Source organism: Maylandia zebra, linkage group LG7 (assembly GCF_041146795.1).
Source record: "Maylandia zebra isolate NMK-2024a linkage group LG7, Mzebra_GT3a, whole genome shotgun sequence".
Lineage (NCBI taxonomy): Eukaryota > Metazoa > Chordata > Actinopteri > Cichliformes > Cichlidae > Maylandia > Maylandia zebra.
Genome location: NC_135173.1, coordinates 53,843,537 through 53,863,745, shown reverse-complemented (window position 1 = coordinate 53,863,745; position 20,209 = coordinate 53,843,537). Strand labels below are relative to the sequence as shown.

At 40.7% G+C, this 20,209-nt stretch overlaps 1 protein-coding gene across 3 annotated transcripts in view; it reads left to right on the top strand.

Moving 5' to 3' along the window:
• Positions 1 to 17,289, top strand: part of col5a1 (procollagen, type V, alpha 1) — a 75,672-nt gene extending 58,383 nt beyond the window's left edge. For 2 of the 3 annotated variants that reach the window (XM_076886671.1, XM_012918747.5), the window contains exons 41-66: positions 311 to 364; positions 655 to 762; positions 861 to 968; positions 2,049 to 2,102; positions 2,230 to 2,283; positions 2,384 to 2,491; positions 2,572 to 2,625; positions 2,744 to 2,851; positions 4,556 to 4,609; positions 4,806 to 4,913; positions 5,047 to 5,100; positions 5,205 to 5,258; positions 5,352 to 5,405; positions 5,493 to 5,546; positions 5,649 to 5,756; positions 5,933 to 5,986; positions 6,062 to 6,115; positions 6,274 to 6,381; positions 6,612 to 6,665; positions 6,752 to 6,787; positions 6,883 to 6,936; positions 7,053 to 7,320; positions 8,550 to 8,662; positions 10,189 to 10,257; positions 14,220 to 14,453; positions 14,695 to 17,289. In XM_076886671.1, the coding sequence (XP_076742786.1) occupies positions 311 to 364; positions 655 to 762; positions 861 to 968; positions 2,049 to 2,102; positions 2,230 to 2,283; positions 2,384 to 2,491; positions 2,572 to 2,625; positions 2,744 to 2,851; positions 4,556 to 4,609; positions 4,806 to 4,913; positions 5,047 to 5,100; positions 5,205 to 5,258; positions 5,352 to 5,405; positions 5,493 to 5,546; positions 5,649 to 5,756; positions 5,933 to 5,986; positions 6,062 to 6,115; positions 6,274 to 6,381; positions 6,612 to 6,665; positions 6,752 to 6,787; positions 6,883 to 6,936; positions 7,053 to 7,320; positions 8,550 to 8,662; positions 10,189 to 10,257; positions 14,220 to 14,453; positions 14,695 to 14,841 (2,325 nt within the window). In that variant the 3' untranslated portion in view covers positions 14,842 to 17,289. Of the gene's footprint in view, positions 1 to 310; positions 365 to 654; positions 763 to 860; positions 969 to 2,048; positions 2,103 to 2,229; positions 2,284 to 2,383; positions 2,492 to 2,571; positions 2,626 to 2,743; positions 2,852 to 4,555; positions 4,610 to 4,805; positions 4,914 to 5,046; positions 5,101 to 5,204; positions 5,259 to 5,351; positions 5,406 to 5,492; positions 5,547 to 5,648; positions 5,757 to 5,932; positions 5,987 to 6,061; positions 6,116 to 6,273; positions 6,382 to 6,611; positions 6,666 to 6,751; positions 6,788 to 6,882; positions 6,937 to 7,052; positions 7,321 to 8,549; positions 8,663 to 10,188; positions 10,258 to 10,322; positions 10,392 to 14,219; positions 14,454 to 14,694 lie in introns of all 3 variants that reach the window. The other variant, XM_076886670.1, reaches the window with a different exon arrangement.
• Positions 17,290 to 20,209: the final 2,920 nt, after the last annotated feature.

The following is a 20,209-nucleotide window of genomic DNA, read 5'->3' as shown; positions in this document are numbered from 1 at the left end:
AACTTGACAAAGTCGTGTCCTGGTAGTTACGCAACTTATATTGTTTTCTTCATGCCATTTTATTACAAAGCCTTTTCATTAACCTTAGGATTCAGACTTTATGTGATGCACTAGCTCCTTTGGGTGTTTGCTGCAGTTTTGCCAAACTGTTTTCCCCTTCAACTCTCAACCTTCACTTTGGAGTCTATAGGAGGCTTTCCATCTCATGCTGAGCCTCTTTGCAGATAAGGAGTGCAGTGTAAGGTAGAATGTGTGCTTCCCCAACAGATGTGTTTGTTTTCTGAGGCCTTTATTTCACTCTCATCTGCAGGGAGCTCATGGCCTGAAAGGGAATGAGGGTCCTCCTGGCCCACCTGGCCCTGCTGTGAGTACAATTTACCGCATCCGTATCCCCACTTTGTCACTCTCACCTTCTGTACTCTCTCTGCATCTCTGATATCTTCATAGTAAAGTTCCTACCCTCAGCTATTCCAGACCCTTATATAATATAATGATATGCACTGTTTGCTACTTACATAAGGGAGGTCTGACCTATTTGATGTGCCTGATATTATGCTTTAGTTTCCTGTGTTGGATGGCTTTGATATTAATGGTGTCTTATTTCGATAACTAGCTACCAGCTAGCTAATAACACAGTGTGTGGTACTGCTGTAGGGTTCTCCTGGTGAGCGTGGTCCTGCAGGGCCAGCAGGACCTACAGGTCTCCCAGGACGCTCTGGCCCCCAGGGACCTCCAGGCCCTGCTGGAGAGAAAGGTGGACCGGTAAGAGCACCACATTGTAGGAATAGCATGGCTACACTGCACATTTTTGTCTCACTGACAAACACAATGTTGCTCTATGTCAACAATCATTATTTTAGGGAGAGAAAGGACCTCAAGGTCCAGCTGGAAGAGATGGTATTCAGGGACCTGTTGGTCTGCCAGGACCTGGAGGACCTCCTGGCCCACCTGGAGAGGACGGAGACAAGGTACAATAGTATTTTTGGTTTATTTGTATCCACGTGAAGAAAAATATAATGCAATTTAATAAAGCTGCACTTAAATGTCTTTTTTTGGTTTTTGAGCAGTTGTTGTTTCACAATCTGTGTCTCTCTGTGTACGCACAGGCCTAAACTAGACACTAAACTTTGCAATTGGGCTCCCAGCCAGACCCTCTTGTCTCTTTCTCTGTGACCTTAAAACGCTGTGAGGGGAATTTGTCTGACAGGGTTTGCATCGATTAACAGATCCTTAAAAGGAGAACTGGCCTTGTTGCTGCTTTGTACCCGTCTTTACAAACAGACACAGAGAGAGAGGCAACGACAGGATGGGTGAAAGTGACCCTTTAGTATTCAGATCCAAGCAACTGCTCATCCCTTCTAAAACATTTGCAGGAAGATCAGCTGCGGAAATACTCAGAGGATAATCTCTCATCCTTTGAAGAATGCCTCAGTTCTTAACTGGCCTTACAACATTCCCCGTGGTGTAAACGGACAAAGAGAATACAGAGGGTATTTGCCATGCAGATAAAAAACGATCTTGCCAGATAATGTTTACATACATTCAGACACTTTCTCATTATAAGCCCAGCTCACAGGGAATGGATAAGTCCAAGGCCTTTATTTAGGAGACTAAAGCCACCACAGAAAGAGCTTTTTCTGATTCAAACACCAAAGTAAATGCCTTTGGTTTTTGGTGGTTATTAGCATTATTTTTAACACCCACACAGGCATTTGGGGGGAACAAAGTACAAGGTTCTTCAGTTGGTATATTCTGGTTTAAACAGGTTCTGATGGGAGTCATAATATATTCTGTTTTGGCTGCTTGTTCTGTCACTGAGTCAGCCATCACGATAAGCCCCCTTCAGAAGTATATTTTTTAGGGAAGGAGTGATGTAATTGAGATATCTATAGGCAGATCTAAAGGTACAAAACAATGTTTTTTGAAAGGAAGGACAGTTCAGGCAAATTAGAGATTGTTAAGAATATTCATTGTCAAAGTTTTATTTTCCTTTTATGTGCATACCACTGGCTATTTTTTTGTTTCACGCTTTGATGCTCTCTTCACAGGGAGAGATTGGAGAGCCGGGCCAGAAAGGAAGTAAGGGTGACAAAGGAGAACATGTAAGTTTGTCTGTAGAAAACACATCATTTATTCATTGTTTTGCTTTCTAGAATTCTGAGGCTGATACATGAATTTTAAATACTGAGTGACAGACAAAATTACGCTTTTTCATGTCCCCAACTGCAGGGTCCACCCGGTCCTACTGGCCCTCAAGGACCTGTTGGAGCACCGGGTCCTGCTGTAAGTGTCCATTTTGAGCTATGTGTTCACATTATTCAGTGCCTTATCTATGTGTTAGCAGACTGACTCTCATTATCTCATTATCTCTTCTGCTGTGCAGGGTGCAGATGGTGAGCCTGGTCCCAGAGGTCAGCAGGGTATGTTTGGCCAGAAAGGAGATGAAGGATCCAGAGGATTCCCCGGACCTCCAGGCCCAGTTGGTCTGCAGGTGCGAACTAGAGTATTAAGCAAACTTCAACCATGGTTTTATTTAGAAAGATCTGATTAAATAATTTTTTAACCTTTCAGGGCTTACCTGGTCCACCTGGCGAGAAAGGTGAAACTGGAGATGTTGGTCAAATGGTAAGAGCTTAGTTTGTGCGCATTCTGACTGTGTTATCATTGAGCACCTTTACACTACAAGGAGCATGAAGATGAATTCCATTTCTTAAACTGAGGTGGCTCTGCTTGTTGCCTACAGGGTCCACCAGGTCCCCCTGGTCCCAGAGGTCCCTCAGGACCCCCGGGAGCCGACGGTTCTCAGGGACCTCCCGGTGGTATTGGAAACCCTGGTGCTGTTGGAGAAAAGGTAAAACTCTTTTTCTTTTTCTTTTTTTTTGGACGGAATGATTTTAGCCGGAAACTCAACCATTCATGTGTATAATGTAGTTTGATTAGTCCCGTCAGTAGTGGGACTTTTGAGGCTGATAACATAATCAATATTTAATGAGTTGAAATTCTGATATGACACATTCATATCAGCTGTTTAGACTCCTGACGATCGAACTTTTCCTCCGTTATAGATATATTTGCGGTGCTGGGTATGTTTATTTTCAGACTCACCTGTCATAGAGAAAAAGTTTTAACTTGGAGAAGCGAACTTAAAAAAGTCAGATTCATTGTGCTAAGCAGTTTGTTTGGGTTGTGTTTTATACAAAGACTGATACCTCTTGAAAGGCTTTTGCAGCTATTAATATTTCACATGCCTATTTATATGATACCATTTGGGATGTTTTTTTCCTACTCGAGAGTGACAGATGCACGCCAAATCGAATGGACAGGGTGTCATTCCCGACAGTAGCCTGCTGCTGGGGTGGAGAGATTATAAATAAATTGTCAAAAAGATCTTACTGCAATTCTAAGAAGATAAATGCATTATTAAAGGCGGCTACAGCTTTCATTTGTTGCTGCTGCTTCATCATCGAGGCCTCCTTTGGTAGTTTTTGCAGCCGCTGGAATGCAGCGCTGGGCAGTTTTTTTGTTGTTTTTCAGCGCTTGCTGTCCGGGGTGATGGTATAATTTGCTTTATCTGGTTCGGTCAATAGAATCACCTCTTGCTCCTTTCTAATCTCCCCGAGGATAGCCTGTCCTGCTTCTGTGCAAGCAAACACAGCGGTCTTTGGGCTAATCGGGCGTCAGCTGAGCTGGCATTTTATTATCCAGCCCAGGGAGCTGCCAAGCGACAGAGTCCTGGCCTTTTTTTGGTAAACACATCCCTCACTGTGTCTGTGATGAGCAGCTGCCTTTTCCTGGTTTTCCTATTCTCAGCAGTCCTTAGTGAAGGTCATCATAAGAATGGAGTCAAGGCCTCTGCAGGGCTTCGGAGGCGCAGCATTGCATAAAACAGCAGCGTACGCCGCTAATACAGGCGGATCAGTGAGGCTTGTAAACAGCCATACCAGCTGCTTAGAGGGAATTTCTTGACAGCATGGAGGCAGATTTTGGAAAACAGCCAGACACTAATTTAGAGTATCAGTTGATGTTCACAACACAGAGCTATTGTTCATGCTAGAGGGAATCTGGATATGCTTATCATAACGAGTCACTGTGCAGCTTGTCGTTGGCTCTGCAGAGCTGTGCCATCAACTGACATCCTTGTTTCCCAAACATGACATGGGCTAATATTCTTCCACTAAACACGTGTGTGGTAGACCTCAGTAGGGAGGACAGTAGTCTCATATGGCAGTGAATAACGATAGTGCTTGGCATATAGGTGAGTCAACAGGGCAATAAGGCAAAAGGAAGAGGACAAGATATATGGGCAGGGTCCAGGGAGAACAGTGAGGTCAGCGCCGTCCTTGCTCCTGCCACCCAGTCTGCCTGCACTTGATGAATTGAAATCTCTTGTGCCATCTCTTTCTATTCCCATTTTTGGTGACAAGGACACTGGGACAGTGAGGGGCTGCAGTAAATTATGGGATTTTTAGAACCACAGAAGATCAACAAATCACTTTACTTGTAATGTATGTCTCTCTCTCACCTACTAATACCCCTTGTTGCCCACCTCTTTCAGGGAGATACCGGTGAAACGGGAGAGCCAGGCCCTCAGGGAGAAGTTGGCCCACCAGTGAGTTATCTCAGTCTATTTCATTTCATTTTTATTAAAAAAAAACACAACAAAGAGTTTATCTATAATGTCCATGATGTTAAAAAGAGATTGTATTTATCTTCCACAGGCCATTTTCCTCATGTTGTACACTAGCAACTCTGAATTCTAGCTTATACAAGTAATTGCACTGGTAACATGCTGCATATTATTATAGGGTTCAAGAGGAGAACGAGGAGAGAAGGGAGAGGCTGGTCCGGCTGGTGCTGCTGGACCTCCAGGCCCTAAGGGACCCCCAGGAGATGATGGTCCAAAAGGCAGCCCAGTAAGTTCTGTTCCAGGTTTTTTATTAAAATACACTTTGCAACATAAGTCATTAAGCAGAGGACGATCATAGTTACTTAAAAGTAAATGTCTAAAAAAGAACAAACAAAAAATGTAACTTTATTCATTTTCAGGGTCCAAGTGGTTTCCCTGGTGACCCCGGCCCCCCTGGAGAGCCTGGTCCAGCTGTACGTATGGCAGCTGTTCTGTGAATAAACCATCCAAACTTAAGTCTTTATGCACTTTTTATTGCAAAACATCATGACTGAGACCCTCTTCAATTCCAATACAGGGCTTAGACGGTTTACCGGGTGACAAGGGCGATGATGGAGAGGCTGGTCAGGCTGTGAGTGTTATTTTTTCTTTTCCACTCTGCTGCATGTCATTACTGAGAAATGTAAATAGTCTTTTCAATGTTGAATTATTTCTTTTAAACCAGGGTTCACCTGGACCAACTGGAGAATCTGGTCCTGCTGGACCACCAGGAAAGAGAGTAAGTGCTGCCCTGCACTGTCTTACTCCTATCCTTGTGAAAATGTTAAAAAGTTGCTTAATTTATTTTATTTTATTTTTTAAATAGGGGCCTCCTGGACCTGCAGGACCCGAGGGAAGACAAGGAGAGAAGGGAGGCAAGGTAATTCATCCAAAAACACAAAAAATTTTTGTGTAAGTAAAACAACCTAACAAATGAGCTAACATCAAATGTTTTCGTGTGAATCATTTTCCTGTGTGAAAGGGAGAGCCTGGGTTAGAAGGTCCCCCTGGAAAAACAGGTCCCGTTGGTCCTCAAGGATCACCCGGAAAGCCAGGTCCTGAAGGTCTCAGGGGAATCCCTGGTGCTGTCGTAAGTATCTTATTTCTCAGCCTCGCAGCGATTCATCACTGTCATACCTTTATGTAGTGTGGTTTTGTTTAAACAGCATATATGATTCGCTAATTTGCTAAATAAATCCAGAATATTAAAAGGAACTGGTTTTCTTGTGAAGTGGGGTTAAAAAAACTCTACAAATGTTTTTGCAGGGAGAACAAGGTCTACCTGGTGCCCCAGGCCCAGATGGACCTCCCGGACCTATGGTGAGTAGAAATAACTTGTATTGCCATGCCTCATATAATGTGCGACTGGATCTGACAGCTTACATTTTCTCACAGGGCCCACCTGGCTTACCTGGTTTGAAAGGAGACTCTGGTGTCAAAGGAGAAAAGGTGAGCTACTTCAGGAACCAATTTAGTGATTGCTGAGTTGTTTTTTCCTTTTATTTTTTTGTTTTCCACTGACCATCAAATTCTTACTCCTCTGATTGGAACGTGTCTCATTAAATGTTGCTTTGATTACATGTGCTTGTGTTGTTCTGTTTGCTCAGGGCCATCCAGGTCTTATTGGTTTAATTGGACCACCAGGTGAACAGGGAGAGAAAGGTGACAGAGGCCTTCCTGGTCCTTCTGGATCAGCTGGTCCCAAAGGAGACAATGTGAGTAAACAACACTGCACCTACATTTTTGAACAGCAGCTCAGTTTGTGCCATTAGTCAGCTAGCTATTGACAGACTTTTGTTTGATCTTCCTTATTTAGCAAGAGCAAATTGGTACCACTGGTGTTAATATCTTTCATACTAGTCAATACTGTTGCCTTAGGAATAAAGAAGGTTTTTTTTTCTTGGCACACAACATTTATGGATTTGCAATTTCTCTTTTCTTTCAGGGTATTGCTGGTCCTGCGGGTCCACTTGGTCCCATTGGCCCCCCTGGATTACCTGTAAGCTTAGCACGTGTGTCTTACTATAGACTCATGATGTAATGTTTGAGCCAGTACTGATCACTTGATTGTCTCTGTGTTTTTAGGGTCCCCCGGGTCCTAAAGGAGCTAAAGGCTCATCGGTAAGTGATTAACCAAAAGCTGCAAAAAAACGCAAGCATTTATCATGACACTTATTTACGAAGATTAACCGCTGGTTTCATTTTGTCCTGCTCAGGGTCAAACTGGACCAAAGGGAGAGACTGGTACACCTGGACCTCCTGGCCCTCCTGTAAGTAGATGCTCTACTTTTTGAGCAGTAAAATTCAAAATGACGAAATCAGTCATTATAATTTTGGTTGACAGTAACCGACATTTATCTCCTCTCGTGTCATCTCTCCATAAAAGGGACCTCCTGGTGATGTCATCCACCCACTCCCCATCCAGGCTCCTATTAAGGGCCGATCACGTAGGAACATCGATGCCAGCCAGATGGTGGACGATGCAGCTATGGATGCCAACTATAAAGACTATGATGATGGCATGGAGGAAATCTTTGGCTCACTTAACTCTCTTAAGTTGGAGATTGAGCAGATGAAGCACCCACTGGGCACCCAGGGCAACCCTGCACGTACCTGCAAGGACCTGCAGCTCTGCCACCCTGATTTCCCTGATGGTTCGTGTTACATTTAGCCCAAATTGGTGCTTTGTTTAATTCTCTTTCTTTACGCCTTTTAAACTTTAACAAAATCAAACACAGCTAGCTAGAAATGTTTGTAGAAAGTCAGTGTTACTGGCCACAAATCGGGTATGTAATGTTAATGGTGAAACAAACAAAAAAAAAGAAGAATACAGCCTGACTCAATATTTCCTGTTTCACTACATGCTCTTTTAACCCCTCCACCACCCCAACATGCACATCTGGGCTCCAGGGGTGGATATACTTGTCACCCCTTATTTCTATATTGTAACATATACAGGGAGTCATGTGCCCTGCATAACTTAAACCCAGCCTTTAATAATGGGTCATGATGAATAAATCCGAAAGATGCTTACAACTAAAAACAAAACAAAAACCAAAAATAAATTAATAATATAATAATGCATTAAATTAAGTAATTTTTTCTTAATCTGCCTGCAGATTAAAAACCTTTTTGTATTCATATTTGAATGTGTTGACTGGACAAAACAAGCCATCGCATTCCTGTGTTTTTCTAATATTTATTTATCATGAAAATAATTGTTAGTCACAAACAAACGTCCAAATATAAATCACTGTTTAATTCTGTTTTGTAATACAGAGGCGTATTATATCTGCAGTGTATCCGTCACAGGAGCGTGACACTTGCAATTGCTCACATACGGACTAGTTAATTACTAATTAATTAGTAAACAAAGTACTTTTCCACTTCTCGGTGCATCATCCATCTCTAGGTGAGGATGTTATCAAACAGCAGGATTTACTTTTCAAAAATGAATGTTTGATAAACCATCTGGGATGTCTGGCGTGCTAATGAGTGAGGTGCATACCGCATAACCACAACATCCAAGGTTCAATTCCCTCTAATTGCTCCAGTTTCCTGATCGCTGTCTGCTTTGGCAGCTGTTAAAACGAAGCCAAAACCTTAAAAATTAGGATCAAATAATGAAATTAAATAATGAGTTATGCATTTATTAGCAATGCTAATTTAGAAGAAAAACACCCACAGTTTAGAATGTGTTTAATGTGAACTGAAGATGTAAACACAGAGGCACGACACACCCAGTGTCTAGCCTTACCTTGACCTCAATGAAACACTATATATATATTGAATTATATATTCTGTGCTCTCTCTCTCTCTCCCATCCGTGTGTGTGTGCGTGGGTGTGTTTTTGTGTGTCTTCTCCCTTCCTTTATCTGTCCAGGTGAGTACTGGATTGATCCAAACCAGGGCTGCTCCCGGGACTCCTTCAAGGTTTACTGCAACTTCACAGCAAGCGGCGAGAGCTGCATCTTCCCAGATAAGAAGTCTGGAGGGGTAAGTCTGGCTGTGTGTATACAAGCAATGCAATCGCACAACATGAGATGACAACACAGTAAACAGAAAGTTTGGGCCTTAAAAAAACAACAAAAAACAAAATCTTTGCTATTTTCATCGTCTATTTTGGTGATAAGATTGACAGCAAGGGTAATGTGAGCCGAGCACTCTCGATAAGCTTTTTAACATTTTTTACCCTTCACATTTGGGACTAACCTGAGCATGCCAAAGCAACACTATATACAACAGTAAATGTATTTACCCGTATAATTAGCCTCCGCGAGATTAGCCAGTGTGTTGCTTCTAAGAAGATGTGGGAGATGATTCACCAGGACTCCTCCTGCATATCCCACGAGAGGGACCGAGTTATTTTGCTAGCGTGCAAAAGTCTCCTTTTAGTCCTGCAGCGAGACAAGCACTCACATTCACTCTGTTGTTTCAGAACCATTTTTAGATAGAATGACATTAAGGACTTTATCACCCATAAAAGCCTTTGGCAGGTGAGAAGATTTTTGCTTCATTATGCATGAGTGCGTGAAGGAGTGTAGCACAGCGGAGTGGTGAAACATTGGGAACACTGTCTTTGACGAGTCGGGGGTTGTGTAATAGCGGCGCGCTACAGCCATTTTAATGATCCCACTCACCAAGCCTCAGAGGAGCGGGAGTTTGCCTAAGCTCGGAATAATGAAGCAGACTTTTTATAGCGCGCTGGTGATGGGCTGTTCTCATTCGTGTCAGGGCTGTGAGAAAGAAAAGCCCGCGTTGTCTGTCTTTTTGCTTTCAGACATCCAAACACTCCCATGCGCGTTTTGAGATGGGCGCAGTGGTCACAAGAGCACACGCTTTGTAAGATCCTCAAAGGGATAGTGCTGCCTTCAAGGTTGAATTTTCTCCTCCACTCTGTGCACCGTGGCAAAAAAAAAGTGAAGGTCACCTTGGATGCAGCGTGGGTCTAATGTGTGCCATCTCCCAGCGATAAGCGATCTCCGGCCCATCATTCATTAACGCATTAAGCCATTGATGACAGCCCCATATCAGACCCTGCTCTCTAATTATAGAGAAATTCATCATTGTCATGGCTGAGACCATTAGAGCTGTGCCCCCGTTGGCCAGTTCACAGCTTTTAATGGCGTAACAAAGTTAGTGCACCATGGCTGCACGGCGCTGACACCGAGCAGCAGGGATGGAGGCCCGCACTATCAGAGCTCCTTGCCTGCGATCATTTCTTAATTAATCACTGTGTACTCATGAATTTTTCAGCAGCAATTAGCTGCCAGCCCCAGTGTGTACAGTACAAAATAGCATAATGGCTTACAAAAATCTTCTTCCCTGGTCCAGTCGGTCGGTCTCACTGCGAAACTGTTTCAGGTTTTTGGAAGACTCCTCAGAGGACAAACAGAAGGCGAGAGAACAAAGCTGAGAGGGGATGTGGGATTTCTGTCGGATCTTGTTTCCTTTTCTTATAACACTGCTGTTTTTCCTCCTCCTCCTCCATCCTCTTCCTCTTTGTCGATCCATGCCCCCAGGCTAGGCTCACTTCCTGGCTAAAGGAGAATCCCGGTTCCTGGTTCAGTGAATTCAAACGTGGTAAACTGGTAAGCCAGACCCCCGACTTTCTCAAGTCCCTTTCCCTTCCCTGAATGCCTCTTATATTTTACAGAGCAAAATGGCAAAATGGCCCAAAGACTCGCCAGGCACATGGTATAGTCACTACAAGAGAGGTTCCCTGGTAAGTGTTGCTGCCCGCGGTCCCGGAGTCCTGGCTCAGGTCTGGACTCCGTGTGCCTGAGGCTCTGCATGGTTCTGGTTCTGTGAAGTATGTATCGACTGGCTCCTCGCTTGCTGGTTGTTTCGTTATTGAGTTGCATGATTCAGCATGAGCTGCACTCACCTTCAGTCCAACGACATAGTCGGATGCTCTTACACGGAAATGGAGGAGAGGTTTGTGGACCATTCAAAGCAAGAAATGGAATCTGGTGAAGAAACATATTTAGTCTAAAAAAAAGGAAAACAATGTGCGTAAAAATTCTTGTCATACCTCTGCTACATTAAGAGAGCATCTTTAAAGAGTGACTGTGTGCCTTGACAATCCCACGGCTCTGTTAGTTCATCCACTGATAGTTGATTTATTAGTGTGGACAAAACGTCTCAGACTGAATGCATCGCTTACACATTTGTTATTGTTTATTTGTGATCTCGACAAGCTCTTGCCTCAGCAGGGCATCTGTCCTCCACAAATGGCAAAACCCAAGTGTCATTCTCTCTCAGCTTGCACTCACATTCCCATTCTCTCCCTTAAACGCTGGAGAGTACCTCTGAGTCAAATGGGTCAGGCACTCAGTCACAACCCAGGGGCCCTCTGGGTACTCAGTCACTGTTGACTTGCGACTGTGATGATAAAGAGGTAATGTGCCTATGATGATGCCAGGCTGGATTCACACGCTGTACGGGTCAGGGCGGGAGGGAGGGGATGACGAGTGGTGGGGTAAATGAGAAAAGCACGGACCTGCTCAGCCACAGTTTGAGCCACAGTGCCGACACTCACAGACATAAATTACAGAGAAACAGTCTTAATTTTTTAAAATATATTCATAATTAAAAAATCAAATTAGATCATTTATCCTCATTATTAGCTGGAGATTGCGTCAAGTCAAAGTGTCGGCACTCTGGGCTCTTTATATGCATGTGTGTGTGCATGGACCTTCGCTTACGTGGAAGAATGAGTGGTAATAGACGAACAGACACACAGACAGTTTGCTGCTCTGGCTGCATGGAAGGGATCCGCATGTGCATGAGTCTTCAGTAAGTCCTGTTTGTCTGAAAGACAAAGTGACCATGTGGATCTAATGGATTCCTGCTGGTTGGTATGCAAATAGTCATTTACGGACATTAAAATGAAATACAACTGTTTCCAAAATCTGCTGTCTTGTCAGTCAGTCAGGATTACTATAATCAGCTTAATGCGACTTTTTGTTTTCCTTCTTGTAACATGAGCCTGAAAAGCAGGGATGCTGGGTTAATTATAGGCTAATTAGCAAGCAATTAACATATCATTACTGCCACATAGTTCCTATTACGACAATACATTTTCATGATTTTACCATAATTTGCTCGTATCGCTTATATATTTTACATAATCACACAATTACGATTTAAATGAGCTCTTTAGTTATGCTTATTTTTTATACTTTGAAGGTAGATTTGTTCCGCATTAAGCCTTGAACATCAGTGCAGCTCCCGGGCATAAGGCCTTGGAAATATTCTGCACTTATCCTCCTCTTCTAAAAATTTACACATATTTGTACGTTACTTAAGGATAAGGCTGGTAATTACATTTTTTATTCGTTGTCAGCAGATTTCATTAAAGACCCAAACCAACAATGAATTACAGCACTAATAAGCACAGTGTGTTTAACGCCTGATAGCGATGCTGTTATAAACACTCAAAATTGTACTAAATGTGTATTGAACTGCAGCTGAATATGTGCTTTTTGATCTTTTCTTATAAAACTACACAACACAGATGCTCTAAGAACTTAAAGTAAAAATGACAGCTCTGTATTGCGGGCTGTTTTTGCAAAGATTTAAACATATGGTATTCGGTAGTAAGGTTGCTCTTGGTAATGTCAAGGCACTTTACCTGTTCAAAGATGGGATTTCACCTGAATAGGTCACTAAAAACTAAATTACCCCCTGTCTTGGTTTGATATTTCATCGTCTCCAAAATGGGAAAGGGCATTGCTATTTTGAGGAAATGCTCCGTGTATGTTCCTGCTTCTGTTATGATTGATGTTGTTCTGTCACACCTGGAGTATTGCCCAGTCAGCTTGTCAAGTGCTGCTGAAAAGCATTTAAAAAAACAAGCCTTCAAAAGGCGTAGAACAGGAGAGACAGATTAGTTCTCCATTGTTCTTCTCGCACTTGTGTTTGCGACGTTCATACATTGGTGGGGCCAAATTAACATCTAAATTAAGGTCAGGTCTGTTATTCATAGAAAGATGTGCCGCAGGTCTCACATAAGTAGCCTGTTGATTGTAAGAGGACGCTGTCAGTAAACTAATTGCACGGGCTCTTCAACTGGTTCCATTTTAGGCGCCATGTTTAATGTTGTTGCTGTTTTTGTTTTGTTTTTTTTACACATTTTACATTTTTTGTTTCTTTGTTCTTTTTAAACATATTTTAATGAATTTGTAGTGCAGTAACAAAATAGGTAAGGGTAGCATGAGAGATGCTTACTTTGATTACACAAACAATATGTATGAGTAGGTCATGATTTGTAAATAACTGAAATAGTTTAAAAAAAAGATTTCTTCACTCTCGAAACACACGAGGCAGTAATTTTGAGTAAAATGTATCTGAAATATATCAAGTCAAAGTTTTATTTTTTTTATTTATTATTCAAATAATTAATCATTAAGGAAAATGTGCTCAGTACAAACTGAATGTGTACCAATCAAGTGAATTTCATTGAACCAGATTTCATTAAATTTGCATTGTACTTATGTAACAAAATTACAAGGAAAATTTACATTTAATTAAATTAGTTAAAGTCAGCATTTTGGGGAGATATTTTTATAACTTGAGCTCATTATATAATGTTATACTGCAGTATACTTATGACTAACTTGACAGTTGTTTTTTAAATTGATCCCACATTTTGGAGTCAGCTTCAAAGAAAGGCTGATGTGAAATGTAAAAGTGAGGTCAGAGGTCAAATGTGACATTATATTGAGATGCAAACTATAATAGAGTATTTATAATTCCCATATGACAGTGTAATTTCTTAAATGTTGGCAATAAAAACAAAGGCAATAGAATTTTTTAGCAAAGTTTTGAAGATAAAAGGGATTTAATGAAAGTTTGACCTTATTTGAACTTGAAGAAGAGGTTAGATATCCAAAGTATTGTGATATTTTGAATCCCTATATGCCTAGATGTTATCAATACAAACAATGGCAGTAAGAAACATAGTTTTACTGCTCTATATATTATAATTATCACATTGACCTTCAGATCACTCTATTGAACTTGAAGGAAAGGTCAGAGGTCGGATGTGACATTTTAAAGCTTGGTCCTTTCTGCATATTGATAATATACACCAAACTTGAAAGAAACATAGTTAAATCAAGTTAATTTCCTCAATTTCCAACCAATCAATCATGAAGCTGACCTTGACAACCTGGATGTAAGACAAATATTAATGGTCTGTTAACATTAGTCCACTCTACACCACTACAAAGGTTAATGAGAATTCATTCAAAAGTTCTCAAGCTATCACGTTTACAGACAGAAAGAACGACATATTTGTGAACGCCTAATGAAAAGTCTTTAGTATTGGACTGACATTAGCATTGTTTGGTTAAGGTCTTTATTACTAATTTTGATGAATGCCAGCCTTACTGCTCTACTAGGTCTATATGCTGAGTCATATTATATATTAATGGCACATCAAGTTTTTTGTCTGGTTGACTATTTTCAATAGTCAACACATAAAAAATGCTTCCAGGTGACAGAGGAAACTGCATGGTGTAAACATGGAAATGTCTTCTTTTTGCAGCTTTCCTATGTGGATGCCGAGGGCAATCCCATCGGTGTGGTCCAGATGACTTTCTTGCGGCTGTTGAGCGCAGCAGCCAGGCAGAACATGACATACAACTGCTACCAATCGGTGGCATGGCACGACCAGGAGCAGGACAACTATGACAAGGCCATCCGCTTCCTGGGCTCCAACGATGAGGAGATGTCTTATGACAACAACCCCTACATCCGTGCCTTAGTTGATGGCTGTGCGGTAAGTCAGGGAAGTGTGTGCGTATGTGTGGGTGTGTGTTTTTTGGGAGGTAAGCTGGGTTCCTTTGATGGAAACTGTTGGAAAGTTATGCTTTGAGTATCTTTGTAGTCGTTGCGTGAGCAGGAGTCCAGCAAATGTGTGCGTGTGTGTGTGTGTGTGTGGTGTTTCTTTCTCTTTTTTTGAAAAGAATATTTTCCGCACACTGATTCTTCAACCCCACTGTGTCTTTTCTCTTTGACAGCTGAAAAAGGGCTATGAAAAGACAGTACTTGAGATCAACACACCAAAGGTGGAACAGGTGCCATTTGTGGACGTCATGTTCAACGATTTTGGCGGCCCCACGCAGAAGTTCGGATTCGAAGTGGGGCCCGTCTGTTTCATCGGCTAAGACTTTTTAACTGAGCAAATGGAGAAAGAAAAAAAAAAAAGCATATTTTTGTTTTCTCAAAAACAATTGATGAAAAAGAATAAGACGATTCTATTTGTAAAAGAAAAACGTTACTTTTTTTTCCAAAAAGCAACAAGTATAAAGTAAAATGAAATCAAGTTGAGAATGCGGTGAAATTTTTTTTATAGGAAACAGAGGAAAAAACCTTGAAACCTCAGTGTGCCTTCTCCATCACATGCAAGTTTTGAAACTGGATGTCAGATCCTCCTTCCTATACAGTTCACTCACACACAAAAACCTAGCCCCATGTCACCACACTTTTGTTCCAAACAACGAAGGCGACCTTGAGAGCCGCAGCCGTTCCAGACGGTCGCGCTATGTGCCTTGGACTCCATTTGATTTGGCTCTTTTTTTTCTTTGCTTTAGTTTTGATCTCATGTTTTCCTTCATCTCCCTGGCTTTGCTTTTTTCTCAGTTTGTTTGCTCATTTCACTACGGGAGCTTTGTTTGTGCATAATTGTCTCCCCATTCTCTTGGGATGGGCCATATATATATATATATAAATATATATATATATAAATATATATAAATGATTTTTTTTATGTTTGTAAGTACATTCTGTATATTTTTCTGGGTATCTTTTATTGCTTCTGGCTTCAAAACATGCATGTGACTTTCTATATTTGTGAGGTAGGAGCGCGTGGACGACATCCAAAATTGTAGAAAAGTGAGAGAATTCGACTTGTAAAATCAAAATCCAGAAAACAAACCCCAACCCCGTGGTGAGTCCTGTCTTGTTGCAACTGTGGAGCACGCCTTTGTTGTAATTTAAGAACAAAATGGAAATAAAGGACGAAAACAAGCTCTGTTATTATGTGACAGTTAATTTGCAGACAGAAAACGAAAAGAACAAAAAAAAATACATTCCTCCTTTTTGTGTCCTCTGAACAGAACAAACCGCATTGGTGGCAATATTCTTAACTTAATAAAAGCCTTCTTCACGTTTCCTGAAATCTGACTGCAGTGGGAGATGATGATGGTGATGATGTCACATTGTAACGAAAACACAAAGAAATCGAAACCTAGGTGCTATTTTCTCTCTCTTCTGTGGTGCTATGTATTTTTTCTAGTTTTGTGTTTGAAATATGGAAAACTTGTGCTGAGAGTAACTCCATCGCCACCAGTCCCTTTGACTCGCTTGAGCATCCAGTGGTGGTTTATGCATGCCGTTATTTTTTTGTTTGTTTCCCATACATAGCCACTCTGAGATCAGTGCAGCATGTTATCTCCTGCTTCAGCGGACCACACAGATAAGAAATGGGTCTGTAAAAAATGTTGGAAATGACGAGAGGGATCTAAGATGGTGCTGTTGGCTTTGCGTATCAATGCTCTGTGACGCTGCATTTTTTTTTTTTTTTTTTGATCATGTGTGCCACATGAAACTAGGTTAAAAGATGGACATGTTGCAATTGGGCCAAATGGATACAGTGCAAATTAGAAGGTCCTTCCACCAAAGGTTTTCTTTTCTTTTCTTTTTTTTGTTATGGGAAAACAACTCGAGAAACTTGTTGATTAGCCAGATGGAACGGTTTGTTCATGCAGCGTCAAAACTTGCCTATCGGTCTATAATTCTTTTTTTATTTTTTGCCCTTATTGTAATATTGCTCTTTGTTCAAACTATGCACTCTTTATGCTTATGACCACTAGTATCTACCACAGAATTGTTACAGCTCTTCTTTTTTTTTGGCTTCCTTTTTAAAAAAAGAGAAAAAAAATCTTTAAATATGTGACTTGAACCTTTTCTGTTAAGATAACTCAATATGCTTGTAGATCTTTGGCTTTATTTTTCATTTGATGCAGTAAATCCAAATTTAACACTCCGCTCTCAATAATAATTATAATGATTTTTTTTTTTTTTAAAGAACAAACAATTATTTTGTAAATTTCCAGAACCAGCAGTGATGCTGCCATTTTTTTCTTTTTTTCTTTTTTTTTGTCTTTGTTTCATTTTGTAGATTTTCTGTTTGTTTGTTTTTCACAGTTTTGTCAAACCTGTGTAAGGATCAGAGGATAGAAGATATATTGGTTTTTATGTCAATAAATCCAAGTTTACTGTGGCCATCCACTCTTGTATGTCTTTTGAAGCATTAAAACCTATCTGTATGCATGAAATTGTAAAGTTTTTTCTCTTGTTATGATTTTTTTGTAGCGTGGCATGATCTCCGGTCCATGTGTTATTCATCAGGATACGTTAGCTTTTTTTTTTTTTTTTTTCATTGCTACAGATGGAAAAAAAAAAAGAAGAAGAAGAAGAATAAAAAGGTCATGTCCACAATTGTGAAGTGGAGAGAAACTGATGAACTTGTAACTCTACCAAAGCCAATGTTCGTTTGTAGTATATTTATTGTATTATTTAAAATAAAAAAATAAATGTTAAATGATACCATAGTGTAAGTGTAAGAGGCGCCCTCTTTACGTGCAAGGTTATTATTATTTTCCACATGCCATCTATTTTTACACAATATGAGAGCACCTTTTTAATGGAGCCAGGCACAAAGCATTTTGACACATTCATTGAGGCAGCCATGCTTTCTTGTTTACCGAGCTGTGGGCTGTGTGTGTGTGAGAGATTGTGTCCTTAAGGATGTCTGTTTAAGCTACACAACAGGTAAAGTACAATATGTTTTTAATAGTGTAAACAGTTGTAGCTCTACAGATGCTTCACAAAAGGCAAGATCACAGCTGGTGATCACAGCTACGGTCATCCGTGGATTATTCCCTGCTGAGGCTTCAAAGAAAGAACCGACTTCCTTTCTAGGCTTTTTTGTTTGTTTGATTTTTTTGGACCGAAAATGTGTACATCTATCACTTCCAGCAGATTTTTCTACTTCGCCTTGCAGGTTTTTCAGGACAAGCGGAGGAATATGTGCATTAACCGCTGTGTGTATTTTATGTAAGCCTTCCTCGGTGATCATTATAATAAAGCCTGTCATGCACCACTAATTTCAATAATCTCCAAAGCTTTGATCAAATCTGCGGTGGTGAGGATGACTCGCAGCACTTCAAATGTCTCATTAGGAAGAAAACCTCACACAAGCCTTAGCGCAGCAAAAATAAATAAATAAATAAATAAAACGTTGTTCTGCATGATACCCGTGATCAATATTTAATGCAGTGTTTACAGGATGGATTTGGGACGATCAGAATGCATGGATTCCACTGAGGCAGCATCCTGGGTGAGTAAAGCAGCAAAGCCAAAGCGAAAAGTTCATTCCTCATTTAAGCTCCCAACTTTTTACAATAGTGGGGATAAGAGGGCCACACATAGGGCCTTTAGATCCCTCCAATTATGGCAATAGGTGAAATGTCAAAGACTGCAACAGCAACACGAGGGTGACAGGCCCTGTGAAACCTTTGTAGGGGTGGATTCAGGATGTGGTGAGATTTGAAATGGATGCAAGGATGGATTTGGGACATGCAGATGCGCTTGAAGCAATGCTGCAGACCAGGAAGTGCATAGTGAAAGAAATGTAACACCAAATGTCGAGGTGTGCTGTTTAAGATGCAAGCAGCTCAGGTCAATCAGCTCAGAGAAATTTTAAGAAATACTCTGACACTTGGGTCTTCTACGTAGGTAAGATACTCAAGCAATAATATAAACTATACTAACTTAAAAGTAAAACTACTTACTTCATGGTAAAGGTAATTTCACCTTTTTTGTGCCATGTTAGCTTGTGTCCAAGAAGCTCAGAGGGAAGCTTCTTCTTTTTTGTAGTTTAAAGGATCAAAGCTGAAATGTAAGTAAAATAAAGACCCATCAGCGTACTCTTTGCCCTTCTGCACACTTTGTGCTCGCTTCGCTCCACCACGCATTTACCCTGACTGTCAGCGCCATCCCTGCAATGGCTCTCTGTCCCACCAGGGGGGTCAGCTTCACAGTTTGGGAACAACTGCTTTACTGAAACTTCAAGCAATTCACTGACATTTGAACCAATTACACTCTGTTTTAGTTTTCATTGTTTCTTCTCTTGGCTTGTTGCAAGACACAAGCTTGTCACTGTTAAATGGTGATACCACAGTTCTAGGATTTTCTGTGGCTTTTGAGTTTTAAATTCATATTTGACTTAATTATTATTCTAGTACAGTTATTTTGGTATTTTTGGACTTATTTTGATTGTAAAATTATTCTTCTTTCTGTTTTGCTGTTTTCCCATTGTGTCCAAACTGATTTCCCTCTGTTGTGTTTGTGTGCTTATGCCTTCTGTGCTTCACTGTCTGTGATTGAGTTTAGGCTAGTCTTCAGCATCTGTTGTTTTTCTTCCTTTTATTGTGATTGTGTTTATTGTTTTCACTTTTTGTCAAAGTGAGCATCGGGATGGAAAAGAAAGGTGATTTAAGTGACTGAACGCCAAATCGTTGTTAACGACAGATGGACTGTTCTAAATATTTAAGAAACTCCTGAGCTACTGGGATTTTCCTGCACAACCATCTCTAGGCTTTACATAGAATGGTCCAACACAGAAAACAATATCCAAGACAATGGTAACTCAAACAATCACAATGCAGAAGAGCATCTTTTGAATGCACAACACATCAAACCTTGAAGCAGATGGGTAACAGCAGCAGAAGTCCACATCGGGCACAGTTTGCACAGGCTCACCGACAGACAGACATGTGGAAATGTATATATAGTCTAATCCTGCTCTTGAATTCCTGGTGTATTTTATGTCATCCTCTTAGTTGGTTTTACTATACATTCCTATTGTCTTATTTTCATTATTGATCTTTTTGCTTTGCCAAATCAGGCCTTTTAGTTTCAAAACCTGTCCTCTGTCTCATGAGACGTAGGCTTATACTTTATATTGCCTTTCTTTAGGAGAAATATGGGCAACTAATAGTAATATTACAAAGATTTTATCTTTAAAATACGCCTGATGCCCATGCTCTATAGTGGTAATGCAGCACAACATATTTAGAGTCTTGTATGAATCTGATAAATAACTGGCACGCTGAGGATTTATTGGCATTCTGTACGTTAGTGCTTCACTCAGTGACAAAAGAGCGCCTGTGTCTGGGACTGCTGCAGGTCATTTCTGAGGCATCCCACAGGGATAGGACACCACTCTAAATCTGAACACTGTAAATGTGTTTCATTGTTTTGCTAGCAAACTGTTCCCAGCTGCAGTTATTTATCAACCAGTTTCATTTCCTCTGTTCTGATAGCTTGCTTAATAAGAAACTTGTGAGTGTGCGTGTGTGTGTAGCACTGATGAAGTGAGGTTGGGGATAGGACTTCCTCTAGATTCTTATAAGTGATCCTAATATATACAAAAAAAAAAAAAAAGTCCAGTAACACTCTAAAGGCTAA